Raw genomic sequence first — 18190 nt, 5'->3', positions numbered from 1 at the left:
TGTTGTCTTTTTCTAGCTTATAGTTACGGCTCTTATCTATCCAATTGTGATTAATTATTATATGGTTATAAATGTCATAATTAAGTTCGACTCTCTCTTAATAATCATAATAATTTGGTACGAATTCGCATTTAGTAATAATCAAACCTAATTACAATTGAGTGGAATCATTAGTTCCAGCCAATTCAATTTTCATTTAGTTTGGATTTTTTTCGATAATTGATGCTATAGAGAGATCACATTTTATAGACCGCAATATATTTATTCACAAATTACATGATCCCCAATATCTTTACTCACAAATTACAAATAATTTGGATTGTTCCCCACAATTACATATAATCTCTTTATTTTCTAATCAAACTCTCACTTGACATCATATATCAAGCACTTGGGAAAACCAACTGGGCAAAGTTTCTGTACAAACTACAAAGAGATTTGTATTACAAATTCAAACATATTTGCATTGCCTTTGTATTTCATATTTTGGAATTACACGCCTGGATTTATCGAAGAAGAACCGAGACATTCCCTTATCATCTCTTGAATCTTTCTCTTCATTAGCTTGTCTTTAACACCAGCAAGCATGTTCCGGTAGAACTTTTCCAGCCTGACGAGATTGGCCCGATCTGCTGACTCTAACATGTTCTCCCATTCCTTTGCAATGTCATAAGTACCCGAGTTCTGCAACGAGACTGGAATATCCTGCTCTTTAAAAGGTTTTCCGAATATTGAACCATGAAGTATGCCAGTATACTTTTCCATGACTGAAAGTTTTGACTGCAGAAGCTTCATCTCTTCCATTGCCAAAGACAACCTGTTCTCTTCTTTGGCGTCTTCTGTCAAATTTCTTTCACCAGTGTTATCTCCGTCATCAAGAGGCTTTTTCTTATCGACAGTATTGAATTCTTCTTGCTTGAAATCATCTGCAAGCGGAGGCCACAAGACAACAGCAGGAGAATAACAGTCAGTTGTCTTACCATTTCCGAGAACCCCACTCCTTCCTCTCCCCCATGACCAAAGTTTAAATCCATCATTTGCAACAACAACAGTATGGGCAGCCCCACAGACAACTTGGATTGGATCCTGAAATTTTGCACCATTCAATTCATTAATCTGTAGGGGAGAAATGGCATCCCCCGAATCAGTCCTACTAAAACTCGCATCTGGGCATAGGCCAAGACCCTTCTCCATTCCCCACGACCACACATCTCCCGCGGACGAAACAACACTAGTGTGAAATAAGCCACAGTCAACAGACACCAGATATACGTACTGTGGCAACTCTTTCACAGGTTCAGGAGACAATCCACTTCGGGTGGTTCCATGCCCGAGCTGCCCATTTTCTCCGAGGCCAAAAGTCCAGCACATACTTTCCAATGTGTCACTTGGCCTTTTTTTGTGGGTGAGCAAAGCCGTGTGAAATGCCCCACATGCTACCTCATAAACTGCGAAAGAGGAGTCGTGATCAAAAGGTTCTACTATTTGGGGACGATTCCTGCTCTCTTTATCCCCCAGGCCTAACTGGCCATGGCTGTTACCGCCCCAAGAGAAGCAAACAAGATCTTCACCTTTATATGTTTCTTCGGCAGAAACCAGGGCCACAACGTGCTCATTTCCACATGCCACCTTCACAACAACGTGGCCATGGAAATCCCAAACAGGAGTTGGGGTGAAACTGCTCACCAGAGAGAACCCACCTTCATTGCTGCTGCTTTCATGTGGGAAATTTCCCCACACCCAAAGGGTACCTAGATTATCAATTGCTAGGGACGTCATTCCTCCAGCTTTAACAGAACAAACCTGATGCAAAAAAAGCATGTAAGGTTCTTATCTTCATCAGGTATTTATTTCGGTGAATACAATTTTCTTCAATACCTTAAGTGGCACTTCACTCTCCGTTGCAGATCCCCCAACAAGAAACTGCTCCAGCAAGCAGGGCACCAAAGAATTTTCTCCATTTACACCCAGTTGGCCATCCATTTAACAGTCAAGAACTTAAACAATATAAACGAGGAGCAAACACAAAGGCAAATACTAGGGATTCAATTTCCATAAAAGGTCGTACCCAGTGCACAAGGCTCCCGCTTTACGCAGGGTCTGGGAGAGGTGAATGTCGACTAGCCTTACCCCCATTTATGAGGAGGCTGCTCCCAAGTCTCGAACCCGAGACCTACCGCTCATGGGCGAAGGCACTTGCCATCGCACCAAGTGCGACCTCTTAAAAGAGATACCACAAACCTTATGTGATGAATATAAAGGTCGTAGCCAGTGCACAAGGCTTCCGCTTTACGCAGGGTCTGGGAGAGGTAAATGTCGGCTAGCCTTACCCCCATTTATGGAGAGGCTGCTCCCAAGTCTCGAACCCGAGACCTACCGCTCATGGGCGAAGGCACTTGCCATCGCACCAAGTGCGACCTTCAATTTCCATAAGTAAGTTATTTCGTTGCATTGAATTAATAATTAATATGTAACCCTATAATGAAGGATACAGATGTTGTAACCCCAGCACCAAACCGATCCATCATCTGCCACCACAAAACTAAAGTTAGAACACAGCAGAATCATGTCTAGCGTTCGATTATTTCATTGTTGTATTACTTCAATCTTCGAACTAGATTCCGGCTAAACCTATTCCCAGATGCATGTTCTTGGCCCTGATATCTAACTTATTGACTAAACACTAACCTGTATAGTTGGTTTATTTATATTATCATCATGAAGTTTGTCAAGGAACAAAACCCCATCACTGTAACAAACAAAAACAAAAGAGCATTTTAAATGCCAATAGCACCCAGTAAAAACTTCAAATTTGCCTTCTATGTATGCAAATGGAGGACAGTAATGAGCTTTTAATAAGAAAATATTTAAACTACTCTAATCTACGGGAAGCGGGATTCAAACTTTGGTGCAAGAGGACCGGCACACCGCCCTATCCAACCGGCCTAACCCACTACTGAGGAAAGTTGTGAACTTTAACCATCAGAATTAATCACACATTAAACGGTAGAAAACACCAAAATCTGATCAAAATCTGAAAACTGACCAGCAAGAGCAAGACTGTGGTAGGCACCGGCTGCAACTCCCACAAATTTGAGCCCCGTTCCTTTTGCACTGCGAGGATCATTGAACTTGATTCGGACAGGGAAGAGCTCGTCGGATTCTGAACCGGTCCCGAGCCTCCCAAACATGCCTCTTCCCCACGAATACACAAACCCATCGCCGGTGAGAGCCAGAGTGTGTGATTCGCCGGCGGCCACCGCCACCACCTTGCGAGACAAGTTGCGGCCGTGCGGAGGACTGGCGCTTTCCTCTTCCATTTTTGGAGCTGGAGAGACCCAGAAGATAAGGTGTTTGAGAAAATGCCGATGAAAAAAGCAGAGGTCTTTTTCTTTTGCAGGAATTTCTCTGTGCAATGACCCTGCTGACCAGATGTATGACAAAATGCCAGTGAGAGTTACCCCTTATATGCTAAAATTTTGAGAGATATGTACTACCTATGTGACAGTTGAGCACATTTTAACCGTAATATTTTCTTATTTGGAATTTCCCACGCTTTTTACGCACTCGTGTTTATTTATTTATCTCATTTTTATTTATTTATCCAATCTAAATATTATTAATTGATAAAATAAAAAATAAAATTGTTTCTTTTTTGTTGATGACCGACAAATCGTCCTTTTGTACATTCGGTATAATATGAGGCGGTATTGTATTTTGACAGCTCGATGATCACAACGAACTTCTCTTTTGTTATTGTCCTTATTGTTTGTTATTATGACTAAGGGCTTAAAAGAAGGTGACGAAAACACCTGAAATTTCCATGCAATTACGAGCAACCAATTGAAAAACACCGTAAATCAAATGTGAAACAAAAATAAAACTTGGGTCTTGTTCAAGGTGACTTTAGTCGACCTTGATAATGCTAATCTATTTCTTGATTTGTAGTGTGAAGTTGTGATTGTCAGATGCTTAACTGGAATTAAGAAGCTTATCCACTTAATTCTGTTTCTTGTCAAACAATTGATCATTATATTTGACTAAATCTGTCACAACTGAATGTATAGTTAACTTCTTGCTTAATCAACAATTCGAGACATGTCAATTCATTTCACAATACAATGAGAGATTCTACCATGGCATCGAATATACATTTCTTTTTCTATAAGGCGTAACGAGTCTGTATACTAAGTGACACGACATATTTTCTTTCACATTAGAATGTGCATGAATTGGTCAGCATCCATCTCTTTCATTAAGCAATACTATAGTTTCATCAAATTTATGCAAAAAACACTTATTTTGTCATTTTCTTTCAAAATACTCGTAATTTTCGTTATTTTTACACTTATCTTTTTGGGATAAAATCTAACACTTCTCATGCCTGCTTGTAGACAGTAATATGAAAATTGAAGACAATATTTGTTCGAGTAATTAATAGTAAACCCTTGGCCATCTCTTCGAGATTTTTGTTAATTTTCAAGTTTCCCCTGAGCAATTTGTCATTTCCTTTTCAAATCTACATAATCCCTCAATCTATTTACAATTATAAATCATCCCTTCTAATAATTTAGTTTAATTTACATTAGAAAGATTATTTGGATCGATCAACGATTACCATATAGACCCTCATCAGCATTGTCAATGTCATCTTGATCATGATTAGTGGCATAATAAGCAGCCAAATTCAAGTACTTATCCTGTTCCATAATCCTATTAATATCCTTCAACCTTGCCCTACAAATCCCACAATTCGCCGACCTTCTCCCGCTGCTCCGCTTCCACTTCATCAAACACTCTTCGTGAATAGGGTTTCTGCACGCCCCGCAAGCCACCACTCTCTCCTCCCTTCCCGCCATCTCCTCCAAACAAATAGGGCAGCTCCTCCCCTCTTCAATCTCCAGGTCATGGCGTGGCCTTGTTGTCGACGAAGATTCCTGAAAAAACAGCTGATGAAACCTCTCTCGAAGGCTGACAGCCGCCAGTGATTCCGGCAGCATAGGCAGCCCTAAGAGGCGGCTGACCTGGCACGACCGCAGCGTCTTCCTCCTCAGACACGCGTCATCGAGGGGGAGGCCCAACACTCGAAGGAACACGAAGAGGATGTGCTTGCATGGGGTTGTACGGTCAGGGCACGTGCATGAAGGGGTGGCGGATAAGGAGACAGTGTACACATTCCCCGTGGCACCTAACACAGAAAAGTTGGATTCGCGGTGGTGAAGGAGTCGGAGGTTGTGGTGCAGGGCTCGGAGAATGCGGTCGGCGAAGGGCTGCGTGGGTATGATACGTGTTCGCGGCCGCTGGGCCAGGCGGTGGTTTTGTGGGGAGGAGTTGGAGGCGACGGACTCCATTAGGGCAGTTACGCATGCAGTTAGGGTGGCAGTCGGAAATGTGATTGTATTGTTGGAGAACAAAAAATGTGAGAAATGGGAAAGAACTGTTTGTTATGTGGGAATGGTGGGATTCTTTGTGTGAGATGGAGGAGTACGTGAGGGATAGCGGGAGCGTAGGGAATTGGATTGTGATGGTAGACCCTCAAGCCACGTTATAGGGCAACCATTTGTTTTCTGCACTTGCAAATTGGTCTCCAAGACTATTTATTTTCTGTAATGCATTAGCTAGCACCCAAAAAAGTGAGCCTATATAACTCTAAATTCTTACCAACCTTTTGTATATACTTTCTCTTTGGACGATTCTTGCGTTCCCCGCTTGGGAATGCACATATTCCACCACTTCGGTCCTTTTTTTTTTTTGTTTGAACAAGCCTCGGGTGTCCCCTAGAGTACACGCAACATATTATAGTAAGAAAAGATTATTAACATTATAGGTTACAAACGCATATGAGTTAGGTCAGTTGGTTAAAACTATATGACAATGTATGTACGGTGACTTAGGTCCACATGTTGGTTCTTTTGGGCCTACACCCATAAAGTTTTGTGAGTTTGAACGACTGAGGCCCTAAAGAAACAAAAATATTTGTATTTTTTTTTTTTTTTTGTCGAACGAAAGATTTTGTTAGATTAACTATCGACGGAGTTCAAGCTCACGCCGTCATGCAAGAGTTCAACGCCTTTCAACCACTAAGACTTTAATTACATCTAATACTCTTGAAACTCAAATTCGTTCTCATAGGGATTCTCAAATCTTGTCCGTTTATCGTACATCGTGTGGCTAATTTTTGTAAAGTATTATTCATATTTAATTTTAAATAAAAGTATTTAAAATGATTTCTGACCACACGATGTACGATAAACGGACACAATTTTGAGGATCCCGGGGATCCTCATTCTTTAAATTCAATTTATTTCTCTAGAATATCTACCGTCTACCCTTACTATTCCGTTAAAAAAAAGGCATATTTGTCGATTTACCTCATGAACTTGTATAGAGCTGCCAATTTCCCACCTAAACTTTAATTTTAGCTGATTACCCCCTTGAACTTTTATAATTACCCAATTTCCCCATTGAACTTTAATTTTAGCCGATTATTCCCTTGAACTTTTATAAATAGCCAATTCCCCCCTAACGTTAGATTTTAAAAAATTTCATCAAAAATTTCATCCATCTTGATCACGAAAACAACTATATGAGGGCAAAAACAATTAAAAAACGGATGGATGAAAAATTGAATGAAAGTTTTTAAAATCTAACGCCGAGGGGGAATTGGCTAATCATAAAAGTTTAGGGAGGTAATTAGCTAAAATTAAAGTTCAATTGAGAAAATTGGCAGGTTCATACAAGTTTAGGGACAAATCAACAAATACCTCTAAAAAAAACTAACGAAAAGTCCAAAAAACTTTAGTTTTAACGAAAAATGACAAATAAAGGTGTAGTGAATAGTACCAGGAAAGGTAAAAATGTGGTTTTTCGTTAAAAGTGAACAATACCATAAGTGTTTCGTTAAAACTCTCTTAAAAAAAAGGGTTAAAACTGCTTTGTTGGCACGAAAAGGGCCCACTTTTGCTGAATTGGTCAAGATAAAATGAAAACGGTAAAAGGAGTTAACCCTATGACATCCCTCACCTTACCTTTACCTTACCCTCATCCTCCGGCTTACAAGCCCACCAAAAATCTCTCTGCTTCTCTCAGAGCACTGAGCAGTTTACTCTTCGTCTTCGTTGCTCTCAACTCAAACCACTGAACGAAACCCATGTTTCGAAACGCTTCTCAGCATCCAAACAAGGTACTACTTGTTATCTTTCCTTCCAATTTCATCACTTTTACTTCTCCTTCTCTCGTTTTTGGTTCCAAATTTTCTGGGTTCGGTTTTCTGAATTTTCCGGGAAAATGGAGAACACACGGATTTCCCAGCTTCCAAATAGAAAATATTGCTTCTTTTTTCGTATGGGTCAATCAGAAAGTTTGAAAGAGCCCATATTGTTGTATTATAAATTTATAAGTTTGGTTCAGTGAGAATTTCTTCTAGTTATTATGACCCAGGTAACAAAATTAGGAGAATTTCAATTTCATAGTTCGCTTTCTTATCCTAATTTGCTAACTTCCGGAATTGGTATCGATTTTACTGTCATGGGTGTTACTGAATGCAGCCACAGAAGCAAGAAAGAGAATGGTTGGCAGTGAGCTTTAAGCCAGAGAACTTCATTCCAGGAGTTGTCATTGGCTTCATCCTTGGGTTGTTGCTGGATTTATCACAGCCTGGTAAGGGTCGATCAAAGAAGAACACTGCTTCGGTAGGCCAGCTCCAACAGCGGAGTTTGGTCACAAGCAATGTCAATGGTGGTGAAGAACTTAAAATGGTTTGTCTTTGGAGCCTCATGTTCTTAAAAATTAATCCTATTGAGTTGTTATGCTATTGGCTTATTCGCTTTTGAATAATCGTTGCGTGGAATAGTGTTATTGTTGGTTTATTGCATAATTGCATTCTTAATATTTGTTAACATGATGCATAGGCCTAATTATAGAGGGTCTGGTTTTTTTATCATTGAGAAAACTTGATGAATGAATTTGTTTAATTATATCAGAATCTCGTTGGCCAGGGCGATATAGACAATAGACAAATAAGCATGCTCTTTAAATCGCGTTGTGTCATTGTGTGTCGATGAGTAAGGTTATTTAGTGGCATCGATAATGAGATGCAACAATAACAAAGTGGAACTCATGAATTTGGGAGCAACTTTCCCTAATGATATTTTATAAAAATAAAAAAAAATAAAAAAAATTATGACTAATACCTCCATCGAGACCATTTGAGTTTTAGGTGTCATGGCTCCAGTGGTAGAGAGCATTTGCCCCTACAACTAAGGCCAGAGTCTGAACCTCTGCCTCCTCCTTTGGCCTCTTTTGTACACACAAAGAAAAATGTCTGATTTTTTGTTTTTAAAAAATGAAAAGTTATAAATAATAAAGAAAGCTACCATCCCATGTTTTGGGGGAACCGTTGTATGTCGCATTTGTGTTTTTCAGGTTTTCTTTCTACCAATGCCAATGAATAGCCATACCCGTATCTCATAGAGGTTGTTAACTTCGTAGTACTATTATCAGATTAGTAATGAATAAATGATTTGAGTTCCTTTGCTTAATAGGTTTCTTATTTTGGTTGTTGATGTATTCTCTGATTTCAAGTGCTGAACTGCTCATGACAGGTACTGGTAGTTAGACGAGACCTAAAGATGACAACGGGTAAAATTGCATCTCAGTGTGCTCGTAAGTACCTTAGATTCTCTACTCTACATATGTTTTTGCATCTAATATTGATTTCTGTGAGAGACTCCCTCTCCCAACCTCAACACCTTATTCTTCGAAACCTTTTGCTGAACCATTTAATGAATATTTCTTTCACAAACTTGCAGATGCTGCCACTGGCGCGTATGCAGAACTGATGCAAAGGTGATTATGAGTGGTTTCTGCTGATTCAGTGGATCCTCTCACGAGTCATATACTTATTTACAAGTTTCATTATATCAACGCTATAACAGTATATATTCACTGCAGCCACAGATCCCTTTTGAGACAGTGGGAGCAATACGGGCAACCCAAAATAGTGGTTACATGCAAGAATCAACAAGAAATGTAAGTCGGTGATGTTGTTCTGAACTTCTGACTTCTAAATAACATAAATAAATACGATTCTATTGGGATGAATTGTGGGGCTAAGATTTTACTCTTTATTGTTATAATTTTGAATTTTCTAAATCAGGAATAAGCTGAAGGAAGCAGCTGAGAACATTGGCATTCCAACTTTTGTCGTTGCTGATGCAGGGCGAACACAGGTAAGATATTGTAATCATGCAAGTACAAAATTACTCTGAAGTCTGCAACTAGTACGAGAACTGCATATTTGTGAGGAGTATTGGATTTTCGACATAAGTGTAGTTGAGATCTTGACTTTCACTTTATTTTTCCCAGGTTGTGAGTGGATCGAAGACAGTTCTTGCCATTGGACCTGGTATGCATCTCACACTTGGAAATATGTTTTAGATTTTAGAGTACAGAAAAATCTGACATTACCACATGGCTGTCTAGTGATTATTTAGGCTTTCTACATTACTTGCTTTTAAGTTCACCCATAACTAAATGTATAACCGAAGAACAGCGAGAGGTGTCACTGTCTTCTCATTACTCAGTTTTTGTGCAGGACCAAAAGAATCAGTAGATTCAGTGACTGGGAAACAGGCTCTTCTATGATAGTGCCGTAGAAAGCAAAGGCTTCCTCCATCTTCATGTCTCTCTCGTATTCGTGGGTAGCTTTTTCTTCTTCTTTATTGCCTCTCTAATTGAGGCCCTGAAATGTAAATCAAGGTGACGGTGGTTGACATCACGTTGCAAGCAGTGGCCAGACGTGATTCTCTTCTCCCTAGTGTTTATCCAAAGGAAAAACGTCGTTGGTTCTCTAGTAGGTTTCCATTAAGTTCCCGGTAGACCTAACCCCTCTCCATCCCGGACGGAGGTAAGATAGGAAGGAAAGGTGGACGTGTAGCTTGCTAGACAAATTGTAAAATTTTTAGGTCTATTAATATCATTCATTTCTCCTGACTGCCGAAATGTAGCATGAATTGTGTACACGAAAACTCGTCGATTTGGGCAATGAATCTACTGTTGGTAATTGCTTGTGAAGAATTCAGCCTGAAGTTTTCTATGGTGAAATTGAAAGATGTAAATGTACAACAATCTAATATTTACAGCTTCCAATTTCACCATTCAAAAGCGTCATGTGATGAAAGTAATTACAACAATCTTCTTTTTGTTTGGGGAAAGAAGGTGAGCCCAGTACACTTTCTTGTTAAAAGGAAACATTAATCCAATATTTTCCCTTCCATAAAACCACTTTGTTTGATACAAGCGATACGAGAAGAGAAAACTAACGCAAGAATATACATTTCTAGAAGTGAAAGTTTTTAATCTATTAAGCTACTGTATTTTTTTAATACCAACAATACAAATCTCTTGTTAATTATTATGTGACTAATTGGTTTTAACTACGACAAATTTTTTTCTTCCCGTACTTTTGACAAAATAGAATTCTAAACCTAACCTACGGAAACAAAAATAAGAACTTGGGCGCAGAAAAATTTAGTACATTGTCTTACCCAACTGACGTAATTCACAATATAATTTCTCACCCAACACTGGCTAAGTGAAATAATAATATTCTCCATGACCTTTTGGTAATTTTCCCAAAAATGCAAAAACCCCACTAGAATCCCTGCCTCTCCAAGTTCCAACTTCCAACCGCTGTGAGTGTTAAACCCCAAAACCCTAACTCCGCTCATTCTCCGCCCAGTGCTCCAATGGCCTCTCGCTGCAGATCTTTCTCGAAGCCGGCTTTTTCTCTTCTCAAATCTGCCGTCAACAAACCGGCGTTCAAGGCCACTCCCATGTCTTCTCTCCCCTCCACCCGCCCTTCAATCAATCTCTCAAGGTACGCGAAGCCTTCAAACCTGTAAAATTCTCAGTCTTTGGGAATTTTTCAATTGGTTATTGTCGAACTTTTGGATTTCAGGTCGTTTTCTCAATTGGGGATTTCCTCAAATCAGCAAAGCTCTTGACTTTTTTTTTCGATATTTTTGAATTTCAGGCCGATTCCGCAGTTGGGTTGTCTACAATCTCTGCTTCCATTTCACACGGCGGTGTCTTCAGCTCGGCTCACGTCGTGCCTTGGCATTGACTCTAGGAGCTCAAGGTCGTTGTCTCAGGGTACGCTTGGTGCAAACCCAGGAGTTTGATTTCTCCAATGTATTGTATTTATTATCTGTAAGCAACTTTTTTACTCTATAGCTAGCTAAAATTTGAATCCTGAATTTGTATTGATCTTCATTTTCTCAGTTTATAATGCTCAATTTGTTTACTCGTCGTTGCAAAATCTGTGAAACGAAGAGGTAGAAAATTGGTATTCATGTAGATCAGTCTGAACCTTTATGTCTTTATTAGCTTCTTACTCAGATTGTGCAAACTTGAGTTCTTTTTTTTTATTGTGATTTTTCTAGCCATATTTTTGGTCTGATAATTAAGTTTACAGAAGCAAGTTTGGACCACCTAGTTAGAAAATTGAGAGTGTAAATAACATCTAAAACTGGTAGAGTATTAGTACTGCTCAAGTAAATAACATACAACATGTCACAATTCTGAATTTGTCTATTGTTATGTGTTACCTGTGATAATACTTTAGCTTTCGGAAAGATTCAAATTTTAGCTATGGCACCTAGATTGGGGATGGTAGGTGTTTCATGCTGCCAATGGTGTTCAAACTTGATTGGTTTTGTGTTTTCCTTTATTAGATTAAAGCCAGTGACTTTTAAATTATTAGATTAAAGCCAGTGACTTTTAAATTATTAGATTAAAGCCAGTGACTTTTAAACTTCTATGCATGGGAAGAAAGATTTCATCAAAAGTTTTATGCATGGAAGCCTGGAGCCAAATTGCACACCCCATACCACATAATAGGAACTTTCAAGAAGAATTTTGTCCATCTGATGTATTTTGAGAAACTAATGCCAAATAATCTTTATAGTCTTAAAAAAAGAGAAAAAGGGGTATGCATCTAGTCCATGCACTGTACTGAAGCAATTGTCTCTACCCTAAATTTCCTATTCTTGAGGTCCAGTTTCATAATGTTTCGATGTTTTTCCCCAGATGATCTTGTGAAGTCATGGTCGGAGTTTGAGCTTCAATTTGTTTTCCAGACATTTAAGTCCTTACAAACGTGGACACGGTCGTCACTTTAACCATTTTGTTCAGTGCTAACATCTAAGCTGTTTTGTATTGTCTATTTAGGTTTGATGAATGCTTGAACATTATCAATCTAAATGAGTCATATTCGTTTCATGGATTGTATATGATAGTGATAGTAAAAATTACAATTCCATGCTGGAATACCTGGTGATATGTAAGGGTTTATTTAATCATGCACTATAATTAACTTCTAGATGTCTACTGTCGTTGACTTTTTCTCTAATCACAATCCTGAAAACCTAATTCTGTTCTGGGTATAAGCCATCAGATGAAGATTGTGTGTTTTTCCCATTCTGACGTCAATAGTCAGTATGTGGGAGGCTCCATCCTCTTTGTTAAGGCTGAAGATAGATGTGAAAACAATAATATTGTTTTATGAGTGAATTACCCTTCATTCTTTGGGTCTCCAACACTTGATTCTTAACCTTTACGCAGTTTTTCTATATATGCACAGAGTGGTAAACAGAAGCATGGATGTTTGTTTTTATTATTATTACTGACTGCCCTTCCTAATAAGATATTTCAATTATCAAAATAGGTTCATTTACCAACTTCTAATAGTAGTTTGCAACCACTGAACTTTTCGCACTTCATGTAGTAATACTGATTATACGTCTGGTTTAGTTTGTTCTGCAGTTTGATAAGGAGGTAGTTTACTCGTTTAAGTCGTTTTTAGTAAGATGTGCTACTATCAGTTGATTATAACTCATTGCTTGTTTTTCTGCTTCTTTAATACATTCAGAACTAGGTCTCAGCGTGCCTCGATAAGAGATTGAAGAAGTTGGAAGATAGAGGCCAATGGATCAGTCTCATCACCTCTGCTACCAGCAAGTCCTTTTCATCATCCATTGGAGTTAAATTCTAAACAGTTTTGTATCCTGAAGATGTAGCACAGTAGCTGCGAGAAATGAATTCTCTGACTCGTTGCTATAATTTTTTAAATTCTCCCTCAAATATTTTGTTTACCTTCCCCATGGCTACCACAGAAATTTCCATTATACACCGATGTACACTCACTCATGCATGTCATACATTGCAGCGTAGTAGAATTTTCGGGATTTTTCGTATACTCTATAACGGCACAGCAGCAATGTAGAGGAGAAAATAATAGTGATGATTTTGTTAAATTTCAAAGGGTGATATTTTGACGTGTGTTGTAAGTTACAGTTTTCCAACTTTCTCTTTTAACCTGGAAGTTAAGTAAAGGCGCCGTTGCCAAGGTGGGCAATTGGGTTTCTGCCACGTAGCATGAAATTTGATAAAAGGTTTAGGAATAGGAAACGTGAAGGGCAGGTGAGGATGCGGGGCGGTCGATGTGATAAATTGAAAACGTCCAAATTGTTTCCCATTTGTTTGAAAAAAGAGCTTGGCCTGAGTCCCAATTTCAATGCCTCCTAACTGCTCCATCACACAATACACTTACATGTGCGCTCTCTCTCTATACAAGGTCCTCTGCATCTACACACTGCTTTCAGATCCAAGCTATGTGCATGTACGGAACTCATTGTCAATGTGTCACTTTCCAAACATGATTGAAGTGTAACCAAAATCTAATCGGTTGTTTCGTATTCAAGCGATTTACTGCTCAAGTGGTTAATAATACTTTATTTTTTCGCCTTAGATCATGTGTTCGATTTTTACTGTCTTGTTATTGCTTGTACGGGCGATTTTGATTCTTTATAGTTGGGTGAATTTGCACTTCAGTCTGTGCAGTTTTAGTAGTTGCAAGTCATTGTCTTTGAATTGCAATGATGGATAGGGTTTGTTGTTCAACTCATTACGTCTTGAATTTAAACACTTCTCCTTTCCTTAGTCTATCTTAGAATAGTGATATCGCGTGACCCAGAATAATACTAAAAATCCATTACCCACTGAACGAGCCATGACTGCCAGATATTTCAAATCTTATATTATGAACATCAAAACCCCACTCCATAGATAAATAAACAGTTGTCTTTAGCAGCTCCTTCTGCTGGTGTCTACAAATAACCTGTCCTGTGTATCTGTACAGTTACTACTTGTTGAATGGAAGTTTAATTAATTAATAAAATGTATCAAAGTTGGTTGGTTACCATGTTAGGGCAATTGAGAGAGAAAAAGCTTTGGGAAGCTTATACAAATGGTGGCCAAGTCCTTGTCAGAATAAAGAGGTGGTGGGAAAGGGGACAAAACCCTTTAATAATGAACATGTACATATGCCCCCATGCATGGAAGCCATTTACTACTTTTGGTTTCAAAGATTTCAATTAGTGACTAATGACCATGCTAAGTAGTATTAAGCTTTAAACTAATCCTCCCAACTAAATGAGCAGTCTTCTCACCTTTGCTTGATTTGGTCATTTTATTGAGTGGAGTTGCTTTTTCTTCCATGAAGTGTGGTTGAAGGGATTCTCATTTCCTTACCAGGTCAAATGTAACAGAATTAATTCACTTTTAATCTCGATTTTGTATTATCCTAATTCAAACATCTGATAATGTTGGTGTAAAACACTTAAAGAACTAAATTATAGATGTAAGCACATCTCATCTTATTAGTGCAACAGTTGTTGAATAACAGTTGAGTGCAGTAGTAGTTAGGGCAATAAGTATGGTTAAAGACATTTCTCAATTGTACAGTGAAATAACAATTGAGTGCCTGTGTTTTTTTCTTCAAAAGTATTTCCTATCATGAAAATAATTTTTATTACAAGTATGGCGATGTTTTCGCTCGAAACTCCATTCTATTGAGGAGTGCGAGGACATATTTTTAATCCTAACTCGAATGTAACGTACTTTTCTAATTGTTTGGAATCTTATGAGTGGAATTAATCAAATTCAAATTTTCTCATTCTGTTTCAAAATACCGGCTCATGTTTGAGTATGATGAATCACTTCGTGCTAACTTGTTGCTAATAAACCTTTCGGCCTCATATAAGAATGAAAAATTGGAGCATTTTCTTCTCCGGTGGATGAAGAGTCACGATATTCTACATTAAATTACATTGAAGAAAAAAAAAAGGAGTGTTCAAATTCAAAACTTATTAAACTAAAAAGGAAAACTATAACCAATGCAACAATCAACCACCTGCAATTTACTTGTCATTTACATTTCCCCCTTTTCGTGACATTAGAAAGTAAGGCTAAACTTAATTAAATTTTAAAGTAATATATTCAGTTATATTATAAGATTAATATTATTTTTATTGTTTGTTACAAATTAATATTAATGCAGAAACTGGTGTGTTTGCGTTTGTCAGTGATGGCATCATAAACCAGTGAGACTGGGTGCATGAGGGCATGAAAAAGAGGCACGTGACCACCGCAAACTTTGCTACACCCTCACGCTAATGTACAAATATTCAACAGAATTAACTATTTAATAATTAAAGAAGCAATTTTTATTTAAATTAAATTATTCCCACCAGTACTACTAAGGCTAAAGGTTCCCTGCTTAATTTCTTATTATTTTTCCTGTTTACTTTGTTGGCCAACGATAAGAAGCAAATCAAATTTCAGAGACAGAAAATCGTACGAATTAGAAAGCCAGCTTAAGAAAATATCACTAATTTATAGGACAATGTACAAATTAAACTTAATTAACAGACATTTGGATCAGCACCGCCTGGATCCTCCATGCACATGTATGCAATATCATAGCATATGTCAACTTCAATTAACAATTTGATTTTCATTTACTAGAAAATAACTTTTTTGTACGAACGATATTGAAGGTGTGAAAAATCAAATTTAAACTCGAGGCTTCAAATACAAAGGTTAATCTTCTAATCAACTGAGCTGCAAAATCCTTGCACACTAAATTAATTTACACTGCTAACAATGCATATTTTCATCATAGGCATTGTCACATCCCAGCCCGGACCGCCCAGGTTAGGATGTGACAGGCATACACTTAAAAGAATCAGTTTACTACAAAACACTGCATTTTTACAATGTAATAACAATTAAGTGAGATAACGGTTACCTTTATAATTTTATATTCATGAATCATAATAGAATTTTAAGCCCTTTTTCTCATGTAAAGGAGTTTTGAAGTACTTGTGAGGAACCCTAAATACCAAACCTCGCTCTGAAATGGTATTTGGTTCCACCCAAGTTCGACATCAATAATTTATTTATAAATAAATGGTTGGGGACGAATTTTAGGATTGTATTACATACAACACGTCCTAGATTCGAATCCTGACGCTGATGAATCACACGATGATGGAGTATTCCCAACTTCCGAAAAAATGAACTGCAGGAATGAAATCACCCGCCAATCCTCTTTTAAATAAAGAAATAAATTAGGAAACCAAAAATTGAAGACAAACTAGGGACTAACTTGTATTACTGTGGCCTTGGTCCAAGTACTTGTAGTCGTAGACTTACGCTGAAATATTGTGGAAGTGAAACCACGTGCAATAAATGGATAGAAAAAGTGTGGATTTTGCGAAATACATGCATCTTCAATCTTTTCCTTTTCATCGGGAATTTCGTATTTGATTTTCCCCATGTCTTAAAAAGTGAGAAAATAACAAAATCAGCCAACCGGATTTCTTGCAGCTGAAAACGATGTGAAAATAATCTGCCTCTTCTTTCTAACATTCTCTGAAATGGTTAAAATCCCCCCACTGGCTTCAATCAGTTTTTCACTGAAATTCATGCAAAATATATAATATTAGATTAGTGGTAATATTCCTTTCTATTCTTCTAATAAAAATCTGTAAATTAAAAATAACATTGTAATTTACTGTTGTGCAATAAGTTTGTAGCTCGAATTACTCTTTATTCGAGTTTTTGTATTATTGTTCTCAGTATCACTTGTGTGAAACAGGAAAAAAGAAGAAGAAGTCGGTTAATATGCTTTCAAGGCTTGTAGCTCAAGCAATTAACATGATATACTCTGCAGTCGAGTTTCTGTATTTGAAGCCTTTTTTGTCACTCGTGTCAAACTGGATAAAGTTGAAGTTCTACCATAAAACTAATCAGCAATATGAAGAATAACCAAATTACTTATAAGCATATACAAAGTCCCTTATTTTGCCGATGTTGGATTCACTCTCAACACGACCCTTCACGTGTGACAAATTTTCAAACCTAACACGTGGACTCTCAAATCAGGTGACATGGAGCATGTGTGGTCATTAAGCTTCACAAGTGGGACAACCTACTCTGATACCATGAAGAATGTTGAGGTTCCACTATAATTTCAATTGACAATATGAGGAGTAGCTCAACTACTTATTAACACATATAAAATCTCTCATTTCGGAGAAATGAGATTCACTTTTAACACAAACCGAAACAAAACGAAACTAAATTAGTTTTAGCTGTGCGAATGATGAGTAATTAATTACTAAACAGGAGGAGAGAGATTAAAGAGGGTGGAGTCCAGCAATTTTTGTGATGCAAATTATGATTAGGTTTGGAGACCTTTCACTTGGTGATGGTGGGTTGTCAACAAGATAACATGATTATCTCTTACCAGACACCAACATAGTGGGTGCACATTTGGACAACTATAACATGTATACATCAAAATTCCATTTCAATCCTCTGGAGTCTGTCCCCATGAACATTTCTTGCCAATAATTACCTTAATTACATATAAATATCATGCATACAAACCCTAGATATGTGGAAAAAGTAGTGTTAATTCATGTAGAAAACAAATCATTAACTTGGAAATTAAGGTTATCCCTTAATAACAATGATGACGAAGATGATACTACTCCAACTCTTTTAAACACACTGGACGCAATTTCAAACCCTGAACAATGTGGTAAGGACAAACGAGTTATGATGGTTTCCCAATGAAAAGATATGAATTATGTTCAATGGAAATTATTTCAGTGCATGATGAATTTTTGTAAGTCAAAATAGATATTTGTTTTTCGTTTTGAGGACGTTAGTGGAGTTCAGTCGACTTCGAACTATTTTGTGGTAATTTCTTTCTTTGGTGGTTTTAAGGGAGGAACTTTTTCGCTATGAACAAAACTAGTGTGCATTTTGCTCAATTGAA

At 37.7% G+C, this 18190-nt stretch overlaps 4 protein-coding genes across 8 annotated transcripts; 2 read left to right on the top strand and 2 right to left on the bottom strand.

Annotated features, from left to right (window-relative positions):
• Nucleotides 1-241: 241 nt before the first annotated feature.
• LOC103424708 (ultraviolet-B receptor UVR8) lies at nt 242-3451 on the bottom strand. Of its 2 annotated transcripts, XM_070814883.1 has the most exons (4): nt 3047-3451; nt 2487-2528; nt 1879-1964; nt 242-1803 (listed from the first exon to the last, which is right to left on the bottom strand). In XM_070814883.1, exons 1-4 carry the CDS (start codon nt 3318-3320, stop codon nt 493-495), a joined length of 1713 nt encoding a protein of 570 aa, XP_070670984.1. In that variant the 5' UTR covers nt 3321-3451; the 3' UTR covers nt 242-492. The 2 variants fall into 2 exon arrangements, with proteins under 2 accessions (XP_070670984.1, XP_070670983.1); XM_070814882.1 differs by lacking the exon at nt 3047-3451 and having other exon boundaries at nt 1879-2037; nt 2409-2528.
• Nucleotides 3452-4434: 983 nt separating this feature from the next.
• Nucleotides 4435-5527, bottom strand: LOC103456015 (uncharacterized). Its single transcript, XM_008395639.4, has one exon. The coding sequence runs from the start codon at nt 5349-5351 to the stop codon at nt 4608-4610; it is 744 nt and encodes a 247-aa protein (XP_008393861.2). The 5' UTR covers nt 5352-5527; the 3' UTR covers nt 4435-4607.
• Nucleotides 5528-7009: 1482 nt separating this feature from the next.
• Nucleotides 7010-10063, top strand: LOC103456014 (uncharacterized). Of its 2 annotated transcripts, none has more exons than XM_070813852.1 (8): nt 7010-7183; nt 7548-7757; nt 8604-8664; nt 8811-8847; nt 8953-9030; nt 9158-9230; nt 9367-9406; nt 9596-10063. In XM_070813852.1, the coding sequence occupies exons 1-8, from the start codon at nt 7151-7153 to the stop codon at nt 9643-9645; spliced, it is 582 nt and encodes a 193-aa protein (XP_070669953.1). In that variant the 5' UTR covers nt 7010-7150; the 3' UTR covers nt 9646-10063. The 2 variants fall into 2 exon arrangements, with proteins under 2 accessions (XP_070669953.1, XP_070669954.1); XM_070813853.1 differs by lacking the exon at nt 7010-7183 and adding an exon at nt 7228-7440.
• A 585-nt stretch (nt 10064-10648) lies between these two features.
• LOC103456013 (protein NONRESPONDING TO OXYLIPINS 2, mitochondrial-like) lies at nt 10649-13187 on the top strand. Of its 3 annotated transcripts, none has more exons than XM_008395636.4 (3): nt 10649-10879; nt 11036-11193; nt 12932-13187. In XM_008395636.4, exons 1-2 carry the CDS (start codon nt 10749-10751, stop codon nt 11181-11183), a joined length of 279 nt encoding a protein of 92 aa, XP_008393858.2. In that variant the 5' UTR covers nt 10649-10748; the 3' UTR covers nt 11184-11193; nt 12932-13187. The 3 variants fall into 3 exon arrangements, with proteins under 3 accessions (XP_008393858.2, XP_008393859.2, XP_008393857.2); XM_008395637.4 differs by having other exon boundaries at nt 10650-10879; nt 11036-11154; XM_008395635.4 differs by having other exon boundaries at nt 10651-10879; nt 11036-11211.
• The last annotated feature ends 5003 nt before the right edge of the window (nt 13188-18190 follow it).

This window comes from Malus domestica, chromosome 15 (assembly GCF_042453785.1).
Source record: "Malus domestica chromosome 15, GDT2T_hap1".
In the NCBI taxonomy this organism is placed as follows: Eukaryota; Viridiplantae; Streptophyta; class Magnoliopsida; order Rosales; family Rosaceae; genus Malus; species Malus domestica.
Note: the sequence above shows the minus strand (reverse complement) of the source record. Positions and strands in the feature narration are given on the sequence as shown.

Bases quoted from the DNA above. Each gene is read 5' to 3' on its own strand.
- LOC103424708 (XM_070814883.1), bottom strand. From the start codon at position 3,320: ATGGAAGAGGAAAGCGCCAGTCCTCCGCACGGCCGCAACTTGTCTCGC. The intron at 1,965-2,486 runs TTCATTATAGGG...GCCAACTGGGTG, and splicing joins GGGTTACAACATCTGTATCC to TAAATGGAGAAAATTCTTTG. The intron at 1,804-1,878 runs GTATTGAAGAAA...TTTTTGCATCAG, and splicing joins AGAGTGAAGTGCCACTTAAG to GTTTGTTCTGTTAAAGCTGG.
- LOC103456015 (XM_008395639.4), bottom strand. From the start codon at position 5,351: ATGGAGTCCGTCGCCTCCAACTCCTCCCCACAAAACCACCGCCTGGCC.
- LOC103456014 (XM_070813852.1), top strand. From the start codon at position 7,151: ATGTTTCGAAACGCTTCTCAGCATCCAAACAAG. The intron at 8,665-8,810 runs GTAAGTACCTTA...ACAAACTTGCAG, and splicing joins AATTGCATCTCAGTGTGCTC to ATGCTGCCACTGGCGCGTAT. The intron at 9,407-9,595 runs GTATGCATCTCA...GTTTTTGTGCAG, and splicing joins AGTTCTTGCCATTGGACCTG to GACCAAAAGAATCAGTAGAT.
- LOC103456013 (XM_008395636.4), top strand. From the start codon at position 10,749: ATGGCCTCTCGCTGCAGATCTTTCTCGAAGCCGGCTTTTTCTCTTCTC. The intron at 10,880-11,035 runs GTACGCGAAGCC...TTTGAATTTCAG, and splicing joins CCTTCAATCAATCTCTCAAG to GCCGATTCCGCAGTTGGGTT.